At 55.6% G+C, this 19154-nt stretch overlaps 1 protein-coding gene across 7 annotated transcripts in view; it reads right to left on the bottom strand.

Annotated features, from left to right (window-relative positions):
• The window catches only part of CRTC1 (CREB regulated transcription coactivator 1), a 99658-nt gene that overhangs the window by 26140 nt on the left and 54364 nt on the right, over nt 1–19154 (bottom strand). For 4 of the 7 annotated variants that reach the window (XM_007995834.3, XM_007995830.3, XM_073016785.1 and 1 more), the window contains exons 2-7: nt 14296–14412; nt 13164–13211; nt 11369–11506; nt 10209–10270; nt 7155–7249; nt 3613–3698 (exon numbers count right to left, since the gene is read on the bottom strand). In XM_007995834.3, the coding sequence (XP_007994025.3) occupies nt 3613–3698; nt 7155–7249; nt 10209–10270; nt 11369–11506; nt 13164–13211; nt 14296–14412 (546 nt within the window). The remainder of the gene's footprint in view (nt 1–3612; nt 3699–7154; nt 7250–10208; nt 10271–11368; nt 11507–13163; nt 13212–14295; nt 14413–19154) is intronic. The other 3 variants (XM_007995831.3, XM_073016786.1, XM_007995835.3) reach the window with 1 other exon arrangement.

Below are 19154 nucleotides of genomic sequence, written 5' to 3' on the forward strand. Positions count from 1 at the left end.
TGGCTCACTGCAACCTCCACCTCCCGGGTGCAAGCGATTCTCCTGCCCTAACCTCCCAAGTAGCTGGGATTACAGGCATGTAGTCACCACGCCCAGGTAATTTTTTGTATTTAATAGAGATGGGACTTCACCACATTGTCCAGGCTGGTGTCAAACTCCTGACCTCAGGTGATCCACCCGCCTCGGCTTCCCAAAGTGCTGGGATTACAGGTGTAAGCCACTGCACCTGGCCTAGAGTTTTTTTTTTTTTTTTTTGGAGACCGAGTCTTGTTCTGTCACCTAGGCTGGAGTGCAGTGGCATGATCTTGACTCAATGCAAGCTCCGCCTCCCAGGTTCATGCCATTCTCTTGCTTCAGCCTCCCAAGTAGCTGGGACTACAGGCACCCGCCACCACGCCCAGCTAATTTTTTTTTTTTTTTTTGTATTTTTAGTAGAGACGGGGTTTCACCGTGTTAGCCAGGATGGTCTCGATCTCCTGACCTTGTGATCCACCCATCTCGGCCTCCCAAAGTGCTGGGATTACAGGCGTGACCACCACACCCGGCCAAGAGTTCTTTTTTAAAGTTTTTTTCCCACAAGTGTGGAAATCCCAGTGACTCCTTGTGCCAAACTGAAACACAGAGACAGAGCTCAGGAGTTTGAGACTAGCCTGGGCAATACAGTGAGACCCCAGTCTTTAACAAAAATTTAAAAATACGCCAGGCGAGGTGGCTCATGCCTGTAATCCCAGCACTTTGAGAGGCTGAGGCGGAGAACTGCTTGAGCCCAGGAGATCGAGACCAGCCTGCGCAACGAAGTGAGCCCCTGTCTCTATAAACGATTTAAAAATTGGCCAGGCATGGTAGCTCACGCCTGTAACCCCAGCTACTCGGAAGGCTGAGGCAGAAGACTCACTTAAACCTGGGGGGCGGAGGTTGCAGTGAGCCCAGATTGTGCCATTGCATTCCAGCCTGGGCGAAAGAGTGAAACTCCATCTTAAAAAAAAAAAAAAAAAGCTAGGTTTGGTGGTACACTCCGGTAGTCCCAGCATCACAGGAGGCTGAGGCAGGAGGACCGTTGGAGCCCAGGAGGTTGAGGCTGCAGTGAGCCATGTTCCCACCACTGCACTCCAGCCTGGGCAACAGAGCAAGATCCCGCCTCAAAAAAACAAAAAATACAAAAATTTGTCAGGCGTGGTAGCATGCGCCTGCAGTCCCAGCTACTCTGGAAGCTGAGGCAGAGGACTGTTTGAACCCAGGACTCCAAGGCTGCAGTGAGCGAGGGTGGTACCACTGCACTCTTGCCTAGGTATAAGAGAGACCCTATTTCTAAAAAAAGAAAAAGAGCCTCCCAGCACTTTGGGAGGCTGAGACAGGCGGATCACTTGAGGTCAGGAGTTTGAGACCAGTCTGGCCAACATGGTGAAACCCTGTCTCTACCAAAAATACAAAAATTAGCCAGGCGTGGTGGTGCACACCTGTGAGCCCAGCTACTTAGGAGGGTGAGGCAGAAGAATCGCTTGAACCTGGGAGGCGGAGGTTGCAGTGAGCTGAGATCACACCATTGCACTCCAGCCTGGGTGACACAGCAAGACTCTTTCTCAAAAAATAAATAAATAAAAATAATTAATTAAAATAAATATAACAAAATTTAAAAAGAAAAAGAAAAGAAAAAGAAATACACAGATGGATATAAAGGGCTGACAGCACCACCCACACTCACCAGGACAGAGGATGCACAACCCTTGTGAGACGCCCCTCAGTCAGGTCTGCCTGCCGGTATCTGTGCAGCTGCATCTCTGCGTGTTTTATGCCTTTTCCAATATTCTTATCCTATTCTGTCCACATGACAATAGTATCAGGAGCGTCTCTCATGATTTTAAAATTTCTTCAAAATCCCATCTCCTCGAGGGACTGAAGACAATTTCCTCAATCAATCCCTCATTCCTGAAATGTGCAGGCTGTTTCTAGTTTATTGCAAAAGCTCTGGAAAATACCTTTAAACACATCGCTCCTTACTTGTTCCTCAGCTCTCAATTACTGAATTCCCGAAGTAGAAATTGTTGGAGCAGGCCAGGCGCGGTGGCTCAAGCCTGTAATCCCAGCACTTTGGGAGGCCGAGGTGGGCGGATCACGAGGTCAGGAGATTGAGACCATCCTGGCTAACATGGTGAAACCCTGTCTCTATTAAAAATACAAAAAACTAGCCGGGCGAGGTGGTGGGCGCCTGTAGTCCCAGCTACTCGGGAGGCTGAGGCAGGAGAATGGTGTAAACCCAGGAGGCAGAGCTTGCAGTGAGCCGAGATTGTGCCACTGCACTCCAGCCTGGGTGACAGAGCAAGACTCCATCTCAAAAAATAAAAAATAAAAAATAAAAATAAGAAATTGCTGGAGCAAATACTTTTTTTTTTTCCGGACAGAAGGGGTCTTGCTCTATTGTCCAGGGTGGAGTGCAATGGTACAGTCATAGCTTACTGCAGCCTTGATCTCCTGAGCTCAATCGATACTCCCGCCTCAGCCTCCCGAGTAGCTCAGAGTACAGGTACACATCACCACGCCTGGCTCATTTTTTGTAGAGGCAGGGTCTCACTTTGTTGACCAGGTTGCTCCCGAACTCCCAAGCTCAAGTAATCCTCCCACCTCGGCCTCCCAAAGTGCTGGGATGACAGGTGTGAGCCATGCCCAGCCTGGAGCAAACCCTTTTGAAAGGATTTTGGCACAGGTTGGTCCATCACTTTCCCACAGGGGAGGAGTAATTTGCATTGCTGTCCCTTTCACTGCAACTTGACCAGCAACGGGTTTTTTTTTTTTTTTTTTTTTTGAGACGGAGTCTCGCTCTGTTACCCAGGCTGGAGTGCAATGGCACGATCTCGGCTCAGTGCAACCTCTGCCTCCTGGGTTCAAGCGATTCTCCCACCTCAGTCTTCCAAGTAGCTGGGATTACAGGCGTGCACTACCACACCCAGCTAAGTTTTTCTTTTTTCTTTTTGAGACAGAATCTCGCTCTGTTGCCCAGGCTGGAGTCCAGTGGCGCCATCTCAGCTCACTGCAAGCTCCGCCTCCTGGGTTCAAGCCATTCTCCTGCCTCAGCCTCCCGAGTAGCTGGGACTACAGGCGCCCACCACCTCGCCCGGCGAATTTTTTTGTATTTTTAGTAGAGATGGGGTTTTACCGTGTTAGCTAGGATGGTCTCGATCTCCTGACCTCATGATCCGCCCGCCTCAGCCTCCCAAAGTGCTGGGATTACAGGTGTGAGCCACCACGTCTAGCCATAATTTTTTGTATTTTTAGTAGAGACAGGGTTTCACCATATTGGCCAGGCTGGTCTCGAACTCCTGACCTCAGGCAATCCGCCTGCCTCGGCCTCCCAAAGTACTGGGATTACAGGTGTGAGCCACCACGACCGGCCTGGGCTGTAATTCTTCGTGCAGTTCCGGCCTGTTGGATAAGGCCTGCTGTTAGTGATCAACAGATCTCACAGATTCTCTGAATTTGAAGATGGAAAAATCGGAGTGAGGTTCCCTATCTCGGGAAGGTGAAGCCACCCCAACCTGCCATTTTGTCACCTTTGCCAGGGTGATGCTTGAGAAGAGAAAGAAGAAAAAAAGTTTTTGAAAGCTCACAGGCTCTTACCTTCTTGGTGTCCCATGCTTGCTTGGAAAGGTTTTTGTCTGCCTCTGATGTGGTCTCTTCCATTCCTGGGACTGTTAACAGTAAGACTGGGGAGGTGGGAGGGGGAGAAGGAGAATCAGAGAAGAAATTTCTTTGCCGCCGCATAGTGGCACCAGGAGGACACGTCCCTGACACACAGAGTCACGGCCACGGTAAGACTGCAACTGTCCTAACAGGAACTTCTGTGGACTGTACTAAAACCACAAAAAAGGGCTTCATGACAAACATCAACTTCATTTATTGATTGATTGATTGATTGATTGAGACAGAGTCTCACTCTGTCGCCCAGGCTGGAGTGCAGTGGCGCAATCTCAGCTCACAGGACGCTCCATCTCCCGGGTTCATGCCATTCTCTGCCTCAGCCTCCCGAGTAGCTGGGACTACAGGCACCCACCCCCACGCCTGGCTATTTTTTTTTTTTTTTTTTTGTATTTTTTGTAGAGATGGGGTTTCACCGTGTTAGCCAGGATCGTCTCGATCTCCTGACCTCATGATGCGCCCACCTTGGCCTCCCAAAGTGCTGCAATTATAGGCATGAGCCACCGTGCCCGGCCAATCAACTTTAAATAAGTCAGAGAATCTGTGACTTAAGAAAAAAGAGATCGGGCGCGGTGGCTCACACCTGTAATCCCAGCACTTTGGGAGGCTGAGGTGGGCAGATCACCCGGAGTCAGGAGTTCAAGACCAGCCTGGCCAACCTGGCGAAATCCCTCTCTACTAAAAATACAAAAATTAGCTGAGCGTGGTGGTGGGGACTCGTAATCCCAGCTACTCAGGAGGCTGAGGCAGGAGAATCGCTTGAACCAGGGAGACAGAGGTTGCAGTGAGCTGAGATCATGCCATTGTACTCCAGCCTGGGTGACAGAGTGAAACTCTATTTCAAAAAAAAAAAAAAAAAAAAAAAGACAGACAAAGAGAAACAAGGCTGGGCACACAGTGGCTCACACATGTAATTACAGTACTTTGGGAGGCCGATGCAGGCAGATTACTTGAACTCAGGAGTTTGAGGCCACCCTGGGCAACATGGTGAGACCTCATCTCAACAAAAAATAAGAAAGTTGGCCAGGGCCGGGCGCGGTGGCTCAAGCCTGTAATCCCAGCACTTTGGGAGGCCGAGACGGGCGGATCACGAGGTCAGGAGATCGAGACCATCCTGGCGAACACGGTGAAACCCCGTCTCTACTAAAAAAATACAAAAAACTAGCCGGGCGAGGTGGCGGGCGCCTGTAGTCCCAGCTACTCCGGAGGCTGAGGCAGGAGAATGGCGTAAACCCGGGAGGCGGAGCTTGCAGTGAGCTGAGATCCGGCCACTGCACTCCAGCCTGGGCGACAGAGCCAGACTCCGTCTCAAAAAAAAAAAAAAAAAAAAAAAGAAAGTTGGCCAGGTGTGGTGGTGCACGCCTGTAGTCCCAGCTACGAGAGAGGCGGAGGTGGAGAGATTGCTTGAGCCTGAGAGGTGGAGGCTGCAGTGAGTTGTGATCGTGCCATGGCGATCCAGCCTGTGTGACAGAGCAAGACCCTGTCTCTAAAATAAAATAATATAAAACAGCAGCTCTGGAGCCTGAGGATGTGTGGATTCTGCTTCCCACAGAGGACGCTGAACCAACACGGGCCTCAGAGGCCTCAGGCTGCAGAGAACAGCCAAGAATCTCTCCCAAGAGCAGCTGCCTAGCTTATGTGTATATTTTTCTTTCTTTTTTTTTTGTTTTTTTGAGACAGTCTTGCTCTCCCACCCAGGCTGGAGTGCAGTGGCACCTTGGCTCACTGCAACCTGCCCCTACTGGGTTCAAGAGATTCTCCTGCCCCAGCCTCAGATTAAAGGCGTGTGCCACCATGCCTAGCTAATTTTGTTTGTTTTGTTTTGAGATGGAGTCTCGCTCTGTTGCCCAGGTTGGAGTGCGGTGGCGCGATCTCAGCTCACTGCAAGCTTCACCTTCCGGGTTCACACCATTCTGCCTCAACCTCCAGAGTAGCTGGGACTACAAGCACCCGCCACCACGCCTGGTTAATTTTTTATATTTTTAGTAGAGACGGGGTTTCACCATGTTAGCCAGGATGGTCTCGATCTCCTGACCTCGTGATCCACCCGCCTCGGCCTCCCAAAGTGCTGGGATTACAGGTGTGAGCCACCACACCCAGCCCATTTCCCCATTTTCTTTATGCCTGTTGCACATTTCATTTTTTTTACTTGTAACTGGGAGACCAATGATGAGCACAGCCAGATAGACCAACCCTTCCTTGTTGAAAGCCAGGCTGCGAGGAGGCAGCCAAGCCAACCCCAGCCCTGTCACCATCTCAGGCCCTCCTGGGAGAGTGGGGATAGACGATGTGTCCCCGCCAAGCCCCCACTCCAAGGCCACCAGGGGTCCCACGTCACAGCTCCTTTCCCGGGTTACAGTGTCCCAGGGGATGGTGACATCCTGGTGCCCACCCCTCGGATGTCCTGTGTTTGCGGGGACCTAGTAGGACAGGCAGCAGCCTTAGAACAGCCTGCTCATTAGGAACAGCAGGGAAGCCCCAGGCACTATTCCGTCCTCAGTACCCCGGGTGTTCCAGAAGCCTCATTTTCATTATGGAGACATTCTCTTCTCCCTCCCGTCTCTGCCGCACGCTGAGCCGGAACCCCAGAGTGAGGTTCTGGCCAACAGTCCTCCTCCTCCTCCTCCTCCTATCAGCAGAATCTCCCTTGCGTGTTAACCACCCACTCAGTGAATCACAGCGATACAAGCATAGGTATGTGAGCCCTAAGCATGTGCAACTCCCTGGCTTCAGCGCCTTGGGCCGCAGCAGGTTCCCTGGGGCTGGCCTCACAGCCTCCACGCTCCCTCCTCTGATGGCACCGCCCCAGTTTTTAAGACAGCATATGCCCTCCTTGAACGTTCCCAGGGTGCCGCCTCCACGCTTGGCTTCAAATCGAAGCCAAGGACCTGGGTACAGATCTGCCCCCGCCACAGGGGTGTGCATGGCTCGGCTGGAGGCGACACTCTGGCCAAGAGTTGGGAAGAGATGGCCTCTTTCTCACTCGCTATAGCTAGGACGGGCCCAGGGGCTGCAGGTGAGGAGAGTTCTCAGCAGCAGAGCCAGGAAACAGTCCAGCTGGAAGCCATGGAAGGAGCTGAACCTGCGGCTGAAGGTCGACCCCTGGCCTGCTCTATCGTGAGCAGACAAATGCTCCTTTTGCATGGGCTTGCTGCTGCTACATCTGAAAGAAGTACCTGTGCAGCACCCAGACTTCATGGCCACACCCTCAATCCAGGAATGGGAGCCAACGTTCGCCTGCAGGGTTGTTTTCTCTGCCTAGAAAACTCCTATGCACTCTTCAAAACCCAACTTAGGTAGCACCACCTCTGAAAGTTTCCGATCCCCTCCCCTGATCCCTCAGCATGGTCTGAGTCTTCCTTTGAAGGGCCATCTGCCCACAAGCTTGTGACCTCCTGGAGAACAGGGGTTTCCTGCTGGACTTGCCTCACCCCAGCAGAGACACCCGAGTCCCCTGTCCATACCTCTTTTCTGGTGCACATCCTGGGACCCACTGGTAAAGGATTCTGGCTGCGTGGGCGTCATTGTGCTCTGGTGCAGGGCGGAGTCAGAATTGGTCCTGGTAGGGAGGGAGGAAGAGACAATGAGCCTGAGCCCAAGGCAGACAATGCGACAGTCCTGATCCCAGCCGGGACATGCTGGATGAACAGGGTGGCAGCTGTGGGTCATTTTTGCGAGCTGCTGCACCTAAGCAAAGCTCTCAGGACCTCATTCTAAAAAGAGGCACCAGAGTGACTGTGGTGTTCATCTGCAAAGCCCATGAAAAACAAAAAGGAGTCGGACGAGGTGGCGCACGCCTGTGGTCCCAGCGACTCAGGAGGCGGAGGTGAGAGGATCACTTGAGCCCAGGAGTTCAAGACCAGCCTGGACAATAAAGCAAGGCTTCTTGGCTTTGAGGAAAGAATGGTGCCCTCCTGCTGAAACCTCCCAAAGAAGGAGCCCCACAGGTGCCCAGCCTTGGGGTATGAGGCTGGGCTGGAGACCTGTTACCAGGTCCCCTCTTGGTGACAAACACAATCGGGTGACTGCCCTCTGGGATGCTCAGTGTCACACACACACAGTGTGACAGGTGTAAGAGGCTTGGAGAAGGCCCCAGAAGGAATGAAGCCACTTAGAGGCCCCCGTGATTGGGAAGCCAACCTGAGGCAGGAGGTCTTCCTTCAACCAGCCCAGGAGATGCTTTTCCCTCCGCCTCCAGGGACCCCATTTCCCTCTGGGAACTGATGGGGAGAAGGCACAAGGCAACCCAATCTGCTCCTGGCTGCAGGTGCCTCAAGAGTGGGTCCCCAGAAAGCCTCTTTGGCTGCCCAGCAAAATGTGGGTACAGCCACCAGCAGCTGTGTGTCTCTGAGCAAGTGTTCTGACCTCTCTGTGCTCAAGTTCCTCATGTCTAAGATGGAGATGAACACAGTGCCCATTCCATAAAGCTCCATTCGTTTTACAGAAGTTAATGAATGTGATGGTGGGAACAGGGCCTGACTTACGATACGGGCTTGGTGAGAATTTAATATTATATATTGTATATATAGACATACATATTTTGAACAGCTTGCTTACTTTTCTTCTGTTACTTAACCTGCGTATGTGTGTGTGTATATGTGTGGTGTGTGCGCGTGTGTATGTATGTATATGGTTTTTTTTTTTTTTTTTGAGACAGGGTCTCACTTTGCCCCCCAGGCTGGAGGACAGTGGCACCATCATGGCTCACTGCAGCCTCAACCTTCCGAGCTCTAGTGATCCATCCGCCTCAGCCTCCCAAAGTGCTGGGATTATAGGCATGAGCCACTGTGCCTGGCTACATATTTTTTCTATTGTAGTAAAATATATATAACAGCCAGGCACAGTGGCTCATGTCCTGTAATCCCAGCACTTTGGGAGGCCGAGGCGGGTGGATCACTTGGGCCCACGAGTTTGAGACCAGCCTGGGTAATGTGGCGCGACCTTGTCTCTGCAAAAAAAAAAAAAAAAAAAAATTAGCTAGAAGCAGCAGTGGGACGATTGAGCCTGGGAAGTCAAGGATGCACTCAGCTGTGATCACGTCATTGCACTCCAGCCTCAGTAATAGAGTGTGACCATGTCTCAAAAAAAATTATATATATATACACACACACACACGTTTGTGTACGTATGTATATGTGTGTATATATGTATAGTTTTAACTGTTTTTGAGTGTACAGTTCTGTGACATTAAGTAAATTCATGTTGTGCAACCATAATCTATATTATTGTATGTTTTTATATTAACTATATTATTGTTATTTTAGGCCTTTGAGACAGGGTCTCGCTCTGTGGCCCAGGCTGGACTGCAGTGGCATGATCACAGCTCACTGCAGCCTTGACCTCCTGAGCTCAAGCAATTCTCCCACCTCAGCCTCCCAAGTAGCTGGGAATACAGGCATACACACATCTGGCTAATTCTCTCATTTTTCATAGAGACGGGATCAGGCTGGTCTTGAACTTGTGGGCGCAAGTGATTGCCTCCGTTGGTCTCCAAAAGTGCTGGGATTACAGGCACATGGGAGCCACCGTGCCTGGCCTGTATTTTCCTCATCTTCCATCCTAAATGTATTAATATAATTTTATCAGCCCTTCGCGGTGGCTTACGCCTGTAATCCCAGCACTTTGGGAGGCCGAGGTGGGCGGATCACGAGATCAGGAGATCGATACCATCCTGGCTAACACGGTGAAACCTCGTCTCTACTAAAAATACAAAAACAAAATTAGCCGGGCGTGATGGTGGGCGCCTGTAGTCCCAGCTACTCAGGAGGCTGAGATGGGAGAATGGCGTGAACCCGGGAGGCGGAGCTTACAGTGAGCCGAGATCCCGCCACTGCACTCCAGCCTGGGCAACAGAGCGAGACTCTATCTCAAAAAAAAAAAAAAGTATCATCACATTTTCAGTGGCTGTTGAGTAACATGGGTACCTTCTCTGAATACAGCATTAAGTAGGAAAGAGCAAGCTACAGTGCTGAATATGTGGTATCGTCCCACTTTTTTTTTTTCTTGCGATGGAGTCTCACTCTGTCGCCCAGGCTGGAGTGCAGTGGCTCGATCTCGGCTCAGTGCAGCCTCCACCTCCCGGGTTCAAGCGATTATCCTGCCTCAGCCTCCTGAGTGGCTGAGATTATAGGTATGTGCCACCACGCTGGCGAATTTTTGTATTTTTATTAGAGATGGAGTTTCACCATGTTGGCCAGGCTGGGCTTGAACTCCTGACCTCAAGTGATCCGCCTGCCTCGGCCTCCCAAAGTGCTGGGATTACAGGCCTGAGCCACCACGCCTGGTCCCACTTTTGTTATTTTTTAAAGTCTAAGTGGGGGGAAGGGAAATGTTAGAAGACCCCCCCCAAAGCTGGAACTCCTGTCTTTCAGGGTGAGGGCTAATTTCTAGAAACTTCTGGATGCATCTTAGTTTGGTCATTTTTTTAAGTGACTGTCCTGCTTTTCCACATGTAACCATGATGACAGTTTGGTTTTGTTTCCAATGAGAAGGGGGCGGGGGGGGCCCCAGCCACTGACCTTCTCCAGCTGGTGTCCGCGGGTGGCGAGAGGTACACAGTGCCGTAGGGGCAGCTGTCAGCGTGAGCGTGAGTTAAGGGGGCAGTGCCGCTGGCTGAGACCCCGCCTCCATCAACACACTCTCAGCCAGGGCTTCCTGCCCCCGACTGGCTGGTTGGGCTCAGCCTGGAGCCTGCAAACAGCTGGGACCAGTAGGGCGGGGCGGGGGGAGGCGTTTCCTGCGGCCTTTCCTGCCTGGCTACAAGCAGCCCCCGTTCCAGGGGCTCCCCAGGGGTATGGCCCTGTCCACCTAGCACTCAGCACTCTGCTCCGTGAGCACACGTGCGGGCTGCACCCCTTCCAAGGGAGGGGGTTCTGGGCCGTGAAAGTGGGGCCCGTGGGGGCGCTGGGGAGTCTGAGTTCAGCTGACCCCGGTCTGGACTCTCCATCCTGGGCTGACAGGGTGGCTCCCGAGGCCCAAGGGCTGGGTCTGGGGCCCAGCTGGTCGAGCTCCCCCAGCCCACGGAAATGAGAACCGGAGAACAAGCTTCTCTGTTCTGGAGAGCCAGGGGATCCCGGGAGCAACCTGAGGCCGCTCACTCTGGTGTTGCGGGGCCTGGCTGGCTGAGCACCAAGGGGCGGCTGAGTTGTCGGGGGAGGGGGACTCTGGCTGATCTCTGCTTGACCGAGTTGCAGAGGCAAATTTTACTCCTGTCTTATAGAGATGGAGCCTCCCTTGGATGCATCCAGATCTCACACAGACCCCCTCAGCCCCACTGCCTTGGCTGGGCTGCCCTCCATGCAGCACTCAGGAGAGTCCTCATCAGCTCACAGCTCTGACTGTGGGCTCCCTGCTCACGGCCTTGCTGACCCCACTGCGCCGCCAGGTGTCTAAGCCCTCTGTGGTCAGGTATCACCTTCCTCAACTCCTGCCTTGGGAGCTGTTCTCTGTGCCCCCTGAGCCCCCAAGTCTGGCCAAAGGCTCTAGGGCTTGTGGCACAGCCTCCTCCAGGAAGTCCCCCAGGCTGCCCTGAGATCAAGCCTCCCAGTTGGTGCTGCTCTGATTCTGTCCCCAGAGCTGGAAGCAGGCAGCCCTGTCAGAACCTGCTGGGTAAACTTGGGGTCCTGCCGGCACCGACAGGGCCTGGCCCCCCACCCTCATCCTCTGGGGAAAAGGATATCTGTCGTCCGTGTTTGTCCACTGACAGGGGCCGGCGGTGGGGGGAGCCGAGCCGGCCGCGCTCCCGATACACCCTGTCCACCAGCCCATGGTGCCGGGTGGTCCGGCTGGTGTCCAGGCCCGAGGACTGGAAGGGGGTCTGGGGGAGGAGATGGAAACAGAGAGAGAGAAACCCAAACAATGGTTACCAGCTGTGGCCCCAGCGCTGACCCCAGAGTCTGATCATAGGGCCCCCCACTCCGGAGCACCCTCGGCCAGCGCTCCACAGCCTGGGATGGGCTTCTTCCTTCAGCCCCAGCTCCCCAGCTCTCCAAGCACTGGGGGGCAGGGAGGGGGTGTGAGCCGGGGTCCTGGGAGCCAGGGTGGCAGGGGCGTGCAGTGCAGCTGGCATGCACAGGCCAGGCAGAGCGGCACAAGCTCGGGGCCAGCGCCCGCCGGGTGCCAGGGGTGTAGCCGGCCTGGGCAGCCCTCCTCCCCAGCCTCACCAGGTGCAGACAGGCCTCCACCCTCTCTCTCCGGGCCTGGCCGGCCTCCTACCCCCACCTACGTCATCCCTGGAGGGGCCTGCCAAGAGACAGCCCAGGGGCTTCCAGCCCAGGACTGTTTCGGGGCCCACCTGGCCAAGCGCGAGTTCCCGGGAGGCTTCCTTGTGGAGCCCAGGGCTGCTCTTGATTGAGACACGGCCCCCACACGCCCTCCCCTGCAGCCTTCTCCAGGCACTCCAGGCACCACCGGAGCCAAGTACAGGCACTTTCCGGAGCCATGGCCCACTGCTTGACTGGACGGGGCTTTCTCCCAGCACCTGGGGCTGGCACGGGGCCGGCCCTCCCCAGGCCCTGCTACATGCCCGGCCTCATGCCCCTGGGGTTGCCAGGAGCCCGCCCTGACCCTGTGTTCCCCACTTGCCATCTGACCGGGGTGAGATCAGCAAGTCCTGCCAGCTCTGGATGCAGCCAATCCCCCGGTCCGGCCATCTGGCCCCTGAGCCCTTATGCCTTCTCTGGGCAGCCAGGCAAAATGAGACTCTGATACTAAAGTGAGTCTCCCCTCCAGAAGCCTGTCCATGGCTGGGATCGCTGCTTTGTCCCAGTCTCGGCCAGAGTTCAGGGCTGACTGCTGTCCCCAGCCCTGGGGACCCCCAAGTTTGTCTTTGATCCAGCATGAACTTTGCTGGTTTGGGTCTTTCTGTGGCTCTTGCCCCCTAAAGGCTATGCGCATGGGAGACGTGGGCCTGTGACGATGAGGGTGGGAACTATGCTGTCCAGCGCACAGGCTCCCGAGGACAGGGGCCATTCATCTCCTTCCAGAGATGCCTTGAAGCCCAGAGGGGAAACTGAGGCAGCTGAAGCAGAGTCAGAGGCATAATGAAGTGGGGGCTGGCCACGCCCTGGCTCGCCACGTCCCGCCTGCTGGCCTGGTTTGGGAAATGCGTGCACACGTCTGTGTGTGTGTTTGTGTTTGTATTTGTGTATGTATACAGGGACAGACCATGCAGCTTTGGGGCACATGCTTGGATTCTGCTCTGCTGGACCCCAGATGGGGATACGCGGCTGTGGCATCTGCCCCAGATGGACCCCAAGAGTCCCCAGGGCCTCTCGACGCGACCATACGCACTTCCCGAGATGGGGGTGCGGAGTGGATCCGTTTCCATTTGGCAGACGGGACACCTCCACCTCCCTGGGAGCCGCGGGGGCGGCCGCTTGGGGAGCTCAGGGATCCCCAGCGCCCGCACACGGGTCGGGGTCTTGCAGGCTGGCGCCGGGGACGCCGCGGCCTCAGCCTGGGGGCTCATTTACCAGAGAGACAGGAGCCGCTGCCAGGGCCTCCCCCAGAAATCCGCTGGGCTGAAAATGCAAAGAACCGAGACTTTGAGACGCTGCTGCCTTGCCTGGCCCAGAAGGCGGGATGCGTGGGACCCCCCCAGGCTGTGGGCCTCGGGCGACAAACACCCAACAGGGTCCTGTGCCCCTTGGCCCCACTCAGGCTGAGCTTGGGAGGTCCCCAGAGAGAGACTGTCTTCTAGGGAAGAGGGGACAGGAGAAACAGGAAGGGGAGAGACGGGCAAGAGGGGAGAAAACCCAGCCAGGAAAGGCTGTGACAATGAACAGGCCCAGCATCAGTGATGGCCCGCACTCAGTGTGCCAGGGGAAGTGCACCGTGGGGCCAGTCCAAGGATCCCTGCCCTGTCCAGCATCGGTGCAGGTGGGGTTGGAGCTGGTGGGTGACTCGGGAGGGGCCCCGGCTCCATCTGGCCTGTCAGTGGCCATGACTGTGTCCGAGCCGGTTTTCTCAGCCACAGAGTAGGTGTGACCCCCAGGGGGACCTGTCCATGCAGAGCCCATACACCATCCTGGGGGTGGCCCTGATTCACAGGCCAGCTCCCTTGGCCCCACCCCATCCCCATTTCCACCTGCAGACCAGGGACAGGGAAGAGGGCCGCTGTGGGCCTTATCTCCTGTTTACGATAAGGCTGTGCACGGCGGCTGTGCGGCCTGCGGGAGCCGCGCTGTGTGGGCCTCTGCCAAGAAACGTTTGCAGACAAGTGGGGTCAGGCCGCCGGGCCTCCTTCTGAGAATTGCTGGGCTTGTGGATTAGTGAGGCAGGACAGAGCCAAGCCCCAGCGGCCCCGAGCGGTTCCCGCTGCCGCACAGCCGGCCAACAGGTGTAGCGGCTGCCGAAATGCTGGAAGCCAGATGGAGGGCTCGCCTCGGGGTCTGCTGATGGGGAATGGGTTGGGGGGGATCCTGGTGCACCCTGGCGGGGCCACTCTGCTTCCTCCGGTTCCCAGGGCAGACAAGGATAAGGCAGGGGTTGGGTGGGCTCCGGCAACTGTCTGGTGACCCCAGCTGTCCTGAATGTCTGGCCCCCGGTGGGAGGCTGGGGGAAGCTCCCCACCATGGGGGCAGGGCCAGGGGGTGGGGCACTCACCTGGAAGGGCAGGTCCATGGTACCACTCCCAATCTGGTTCACGTTGGGCAGGGACCCGCCGTAGTACTGGCCGCGGCTGGGGCCCAGTTGCAGGTACTGGGATTTCTGGAGCTGGAGCTGCGAGAGAGAAGCCAGCAGCTGCAGGAGGCGTCACCTCCCAGGCTCACCCCGGAGTGCCAGCCTCAAAGGCACAAAAAGACCCAAGTGGTGGGATTGACAGCATAAGTGCAGAAGTTTGCAGGACCTCATGACCCAGATGCTTAAGGAAACCAGGTGTCCCTCCACCAAAAATGGCAGAATCAGAAACCCGAGGTGCCGGGACGGCTCCCCAGGCAGGGCAATGCACTGTGCGGAAACCCGTGGCTGCGAACCTGGGGAGCTGGCTGCCTTGCTGCTGACTCGGCCAGTCAATGAATGCGCAAGAGAGGCACTGGCGGGCCTGCAGCCTGCCAAGAAGGCCCCTCACCAGCCCAGGGGAGCTATTTCTTATCACGGCCAGAGGCTGTGACTTGGCAGACCAGGCGGCTTTCCACTGGCCTCAATCAGAGGGAGCTGTCTCAGAAGTGTGGTGATGGCCTTCAAAGGGTGAGACTTGTGATCCTGATGGCAGCCCGCACAGGGCCAGGGCAGCCAAGTCAGTCCCCCAGACCCAGCTTGAGTTCTAGGGGGTCCTGAGCTCCATGTTCCTTCCTCATGGTACCTCCCAGGCTCTTGGGGACTGGGCCCAGCTGAGTGCCTTCATCTCAGCTGCATCCCTGCTTCCCACTCCCTGATTGCATCGGGGCACAGAACCAGGGGCCAGGAGCTCCCTGACTGGTCACGCTGACTCTGAGCAGGGCTGGAATCTGGCCTCCTCCCCCTCATGTGGCTGACGCTGATTTGCCAGTAACAGAGGCCCCTGACCCAGGTGGCACGACCCGAGGCCCTTGGGGATGCTGGTCCATGATGCCTGCCATGCAACCAGGGGAGGCAGCCACCGTGAGGAGAGGCGGGGGCTGGGTAGGCAGGAGGGAGGGGTGGTTGTCCACTCTGGCCCAGCAGGGGCGGTTGCTAGGGTGGATACTGTGTACACAACAAGGCCGACTCGTTCCTTACAAACAGCTCCTGGCAGTGTGTGGAGAGCTGGCCGCCCCACCGCCCCAACTTCCTGGGGGGCCCTGGACATCGGAGGCGGAAGTAAAGCCCAGGAACTGGCTGCCTGCCCGGCTGAGCACCTCGCCCAGGTAAACAGCTGTTTCCTGTGAGCTGCAGTGGAGCCGATGGTAAGATTAACCTTGTGTGTTACTGGGTGGCTCTCAAGGGTCTGGGGGTCCGGCCCAAGGTCTGTGCTGGGAACCCTTGGTGGCCGGTGGCCGGACACATACATGACGAACACCCAAAGTGTCCTTCCCAGCAGTCACACCAGATGAAAGAAGCCAGCTCCGGGCTGCAGCAAGGGGATGGGGTGCAGGGTAGGGGTCCCTCAGCTCCCACCCCACGCCTACCTGGGCATAGGTCGCCTGTGGCCTCCCGTGACCTTCTCCACCCTCTTCTGTGTCCAAGTAGCATGACAGAAACCTGTGCTACGTTCACCTCTCACTGACTGCATGGCCCCAGAGGCGTGACCCCTCCTGTACCTGTGTTCCCCACCTAGAGTGAGTGCTACAGGCGGGTGTGAGAGGGACACACGATGTGTGACACAGCAGGTACTCATGCCACATGCGTTTTCTACACGGGCTGAGCCGCCAGCTCCCAGGAGGCCAGACATCAGGGACAAGAACTCCCTGGAGCAGCTTTATTTGCACTATGTCCCCGGGCCACAGGAAACCTGGGATGCAGGGACAATCTACAGGACTGGGGACACACAGAACTCTCATGGTTCCCAAGCCCCATCTCTGTCCAAACCTTGCCCACAATATCCAGCTCCTGCCCACTTTGCTGTAGGCACTCAGACTTCGGAGCATAGCCCCCAGGCCAGGAGTGGACACTGAGCAGGGACTGTGCTCTTCTTTTTTTTGTTGACGCTGTTTGTTTTTGTTTTTTGAGATATAGTTTTCACTCTGTTGCCCAGGCTGGAGTGCAGTGGTGTCAACTTGGCTCACTACAATCTCCACCTCCCAGGCTCAAGTGATTCTCCTGCCTCAGCCTCCCAAGTAGCTGGGATTACAGGCACAAGTCACCATGCCTGGCTAATTTTTTTTTTTTTTTTTCCTAATAGAGATGGGGTTTTTCACCATGTTGCTCAGGCTGGTCTTGAACTCCTGACCTCAAGTGATCCACCCGCCTCGGCCTCCCAAAGTATTGGGATTACAGGAGTGAGCCATCACGCCTGGTCTCTGCTCTTCTTTTGGGGAAGCCCATGCTCATTCTTGGTTTTGCATGAGTTGTAGAGTAAAGGGTTAACCTGGCCCAACGAGAGGTCTGGCCTTTGTCCCCAGCTCCTGGTAGGTGACCTGCAGGAGAATATCATGCCTGATAAGAGTGTCATTGGGTGCCTGAGGCCTCGGGCTATGGCAGAGTGTGTTCATACTGTGGTTTTAGGGTGGGGGTTTGGGCACATCAGCTTGACATCTGGAGGGACTAGAGACAGGTTGGCCATGAGGGTGCTCAGCCACGTCTATAGGACCAGCCCCCAGTACAGACCCTGGACATGCAGGCCAGGGGAGCTTCTGCAGCTGGCAGTGCTCCATGCTGGGAGAATTGTGCACTGTTCACATCTGCCTCTTCCCTTGGATGAATTTTTTTTTTTTTTTTTTTTTTTTTAGATGGAGTCTAGCTCTGTCATCCAGGCTGGAGTGCAGTGGTGCTATCTCGGCTCACTGCAACCTCTGCTTCCAGGGTTCAAGCAATTCTCTCACCTCAGCTTCCTAAGGAGCTGGGATTACAGATGTGCAACACCACACCCAGCTAATTTTTGTATTTTTAGTAGAGATGGAGTTTCACCACGTTGGCCAGGCTGGTCTCGAACCCCTGACCCCAAGAAATTCGCCCACCTCAGCCTCCCAAAATGCTGGGATTACAGGTGTTAGCCACCACACCCAGCCTCCCTTGGGTAATTTTAATGTGTCCTTTCGCTGCAATAAACCGTAAGCATGAACAAAACGGCTTCTGGGGAGTCCCTCCAGTGAATTTTCTAGCCAGAGGGTGGGCACAGGGACTCCTGAGTCTGCAGGAGCTGACTGTCCTCCCCGGCCTAGCTGGAACCCCTGGGAGCAGGGTCCTCCTTTCTCTGGGGTCCTAGGGTGGTGGGACGCCAGCCTGGGCTCTGCCCCCACGGACCTCTGGCCTCAGATGGAAGAACTGCCAGATGTCACGGCACTGCAGGCAACATCACAGCTTTTCTCACTGCCACACCGCAATCCCCTGCACTCCCCCTCCCGCTGTGCTCCCCAAACCACTGAGACCCTGAGGATGAGCTCCATGAACCCAGCAGCCAGCCCAGGGCCTGCTGCTCAGCAGCACCTGCCAGCGGAATCCACAAGTAAACAAAGATGTGAGGGGGTGAATGAATGAATGAACGCTGCTGCGCTCCCTCCACAGCTGACTTCACAAGCCAGGTGACAGGCCTGTCTGGAGGCTGTACAAGCATTTAAGATTAGAACCCAGGAGGCCTCAGGCGGCAGCTTGGCCACCCCCTTCCACAGCTGGCCCAGGCAACACAAGCCACCTCAAGGTGTAACCCTCACTTGGAACCAGCGGCTAGGATGCCACAGCAGCTCCAGCCTGCCCTACACAGAGGCTCGGGGCTGACCTGGGACTCAGGTGTCCCGTCTCCACACCATCCCCACGGCTATCAACAAGCGGGGCCACAGGTGAAACAGCTGAGGCCTGGAGAAGGCATCTCACAGGAGTCGGGAAAGCTGCAGCTCCCAGGGCACCCCTCATTCATGGCCTGTGGGCCAGATAGATGGGTATCTGGTCCCAGCTCCCCAGCTGTGATAGTAGACCCCACTGGCGATTTGGAGGGCCCTGCTGAGGATGGGTGGGTGCCCCGCTAACCACACTTTGCCTCCGGCTTCCCCAGCCTCACTCCCTCCAGCCGCCCAAGCCCCAAAGTGCCCCGAGCTTGTCCTTTCCCCGCTGACCCCCATGCAGGGCCTGACAGCCCCTGCTTTAACTTAGAGGGGCATCTCCAACACCCCTGCTCAAGAAGCAGCCCCCCCAAGTCACAATCGCACCAGACTCTGGCTTTGTTGTTGTTGTTTTGAGATGGAGTTTCGCTCTTGTTGCCCAGGCTGGAGTGCAATGGCGCGATCTCGGCTCACTGCAACCTCCGCCTCCTGGGTTCAAGCGATTCTCCTGCCGCAGGCTCCTGAGTAGCTGGAATTGCAGGCACACTACCACACCCGGCCAATTTTTGTAGTTTTAGTAGAGACGGGGTTTTGCCATGTTGGCCAGGCTAGTCTCAAACCCCTGACCTCAGGTGATCCGCCTGCCTTAGCCTCCCACAGTGCTGGGATTACAGGAGTGAGCCACTGGGCCTGGCTCAGCTCTCCTTTCTCTTATAATTAAAGAGAAAGGCCCACCCTAATCCAGGACAGTCTCATCTGGAGACCCTATTTCCAACTACAGTTGACCCTGAGACAACTGGTGCAGGCAGCGCCAGTGCAAAGGCCCAGAGGTAGCGACTGGTGGCTCCGGGAAGAAGCATGTGAGCTGGAGCTTAGTGGTCAGGGAGAGTGGAGACTAGACCTTGAAGCCTAGAGGTGGGGAGGGGGGGAAACTGAGGACTGCTTGGCACAGACAGCGCCTCCCTCCCTGGCCCCCGACAGGGGATTGGGGAGCCCACCCTCATGCAGTCAAAAATCCAAGTATAATTTTTTTTCTTTTTATACTTTTTACTTCTATTTATTTCTTCATTTATTTCTTTTGAGACAGGC

Source organism: Chlorocebus sabaeus, chromosome 6 (assembly GCF_047675955.1).
Source record: "Chlorocebus sabaeus isolate Y175 chromosome 6, mChlSab1.0.hap1, whole genome shotgun sequence".
Taxonomy (NCBI): domain Eukaryota; kingdom Metazoa; phylum Chordata; class Mammalia; order Primates; family Cercopithecidae; genus Chlorocebus; species Chlorocebus sabaeus.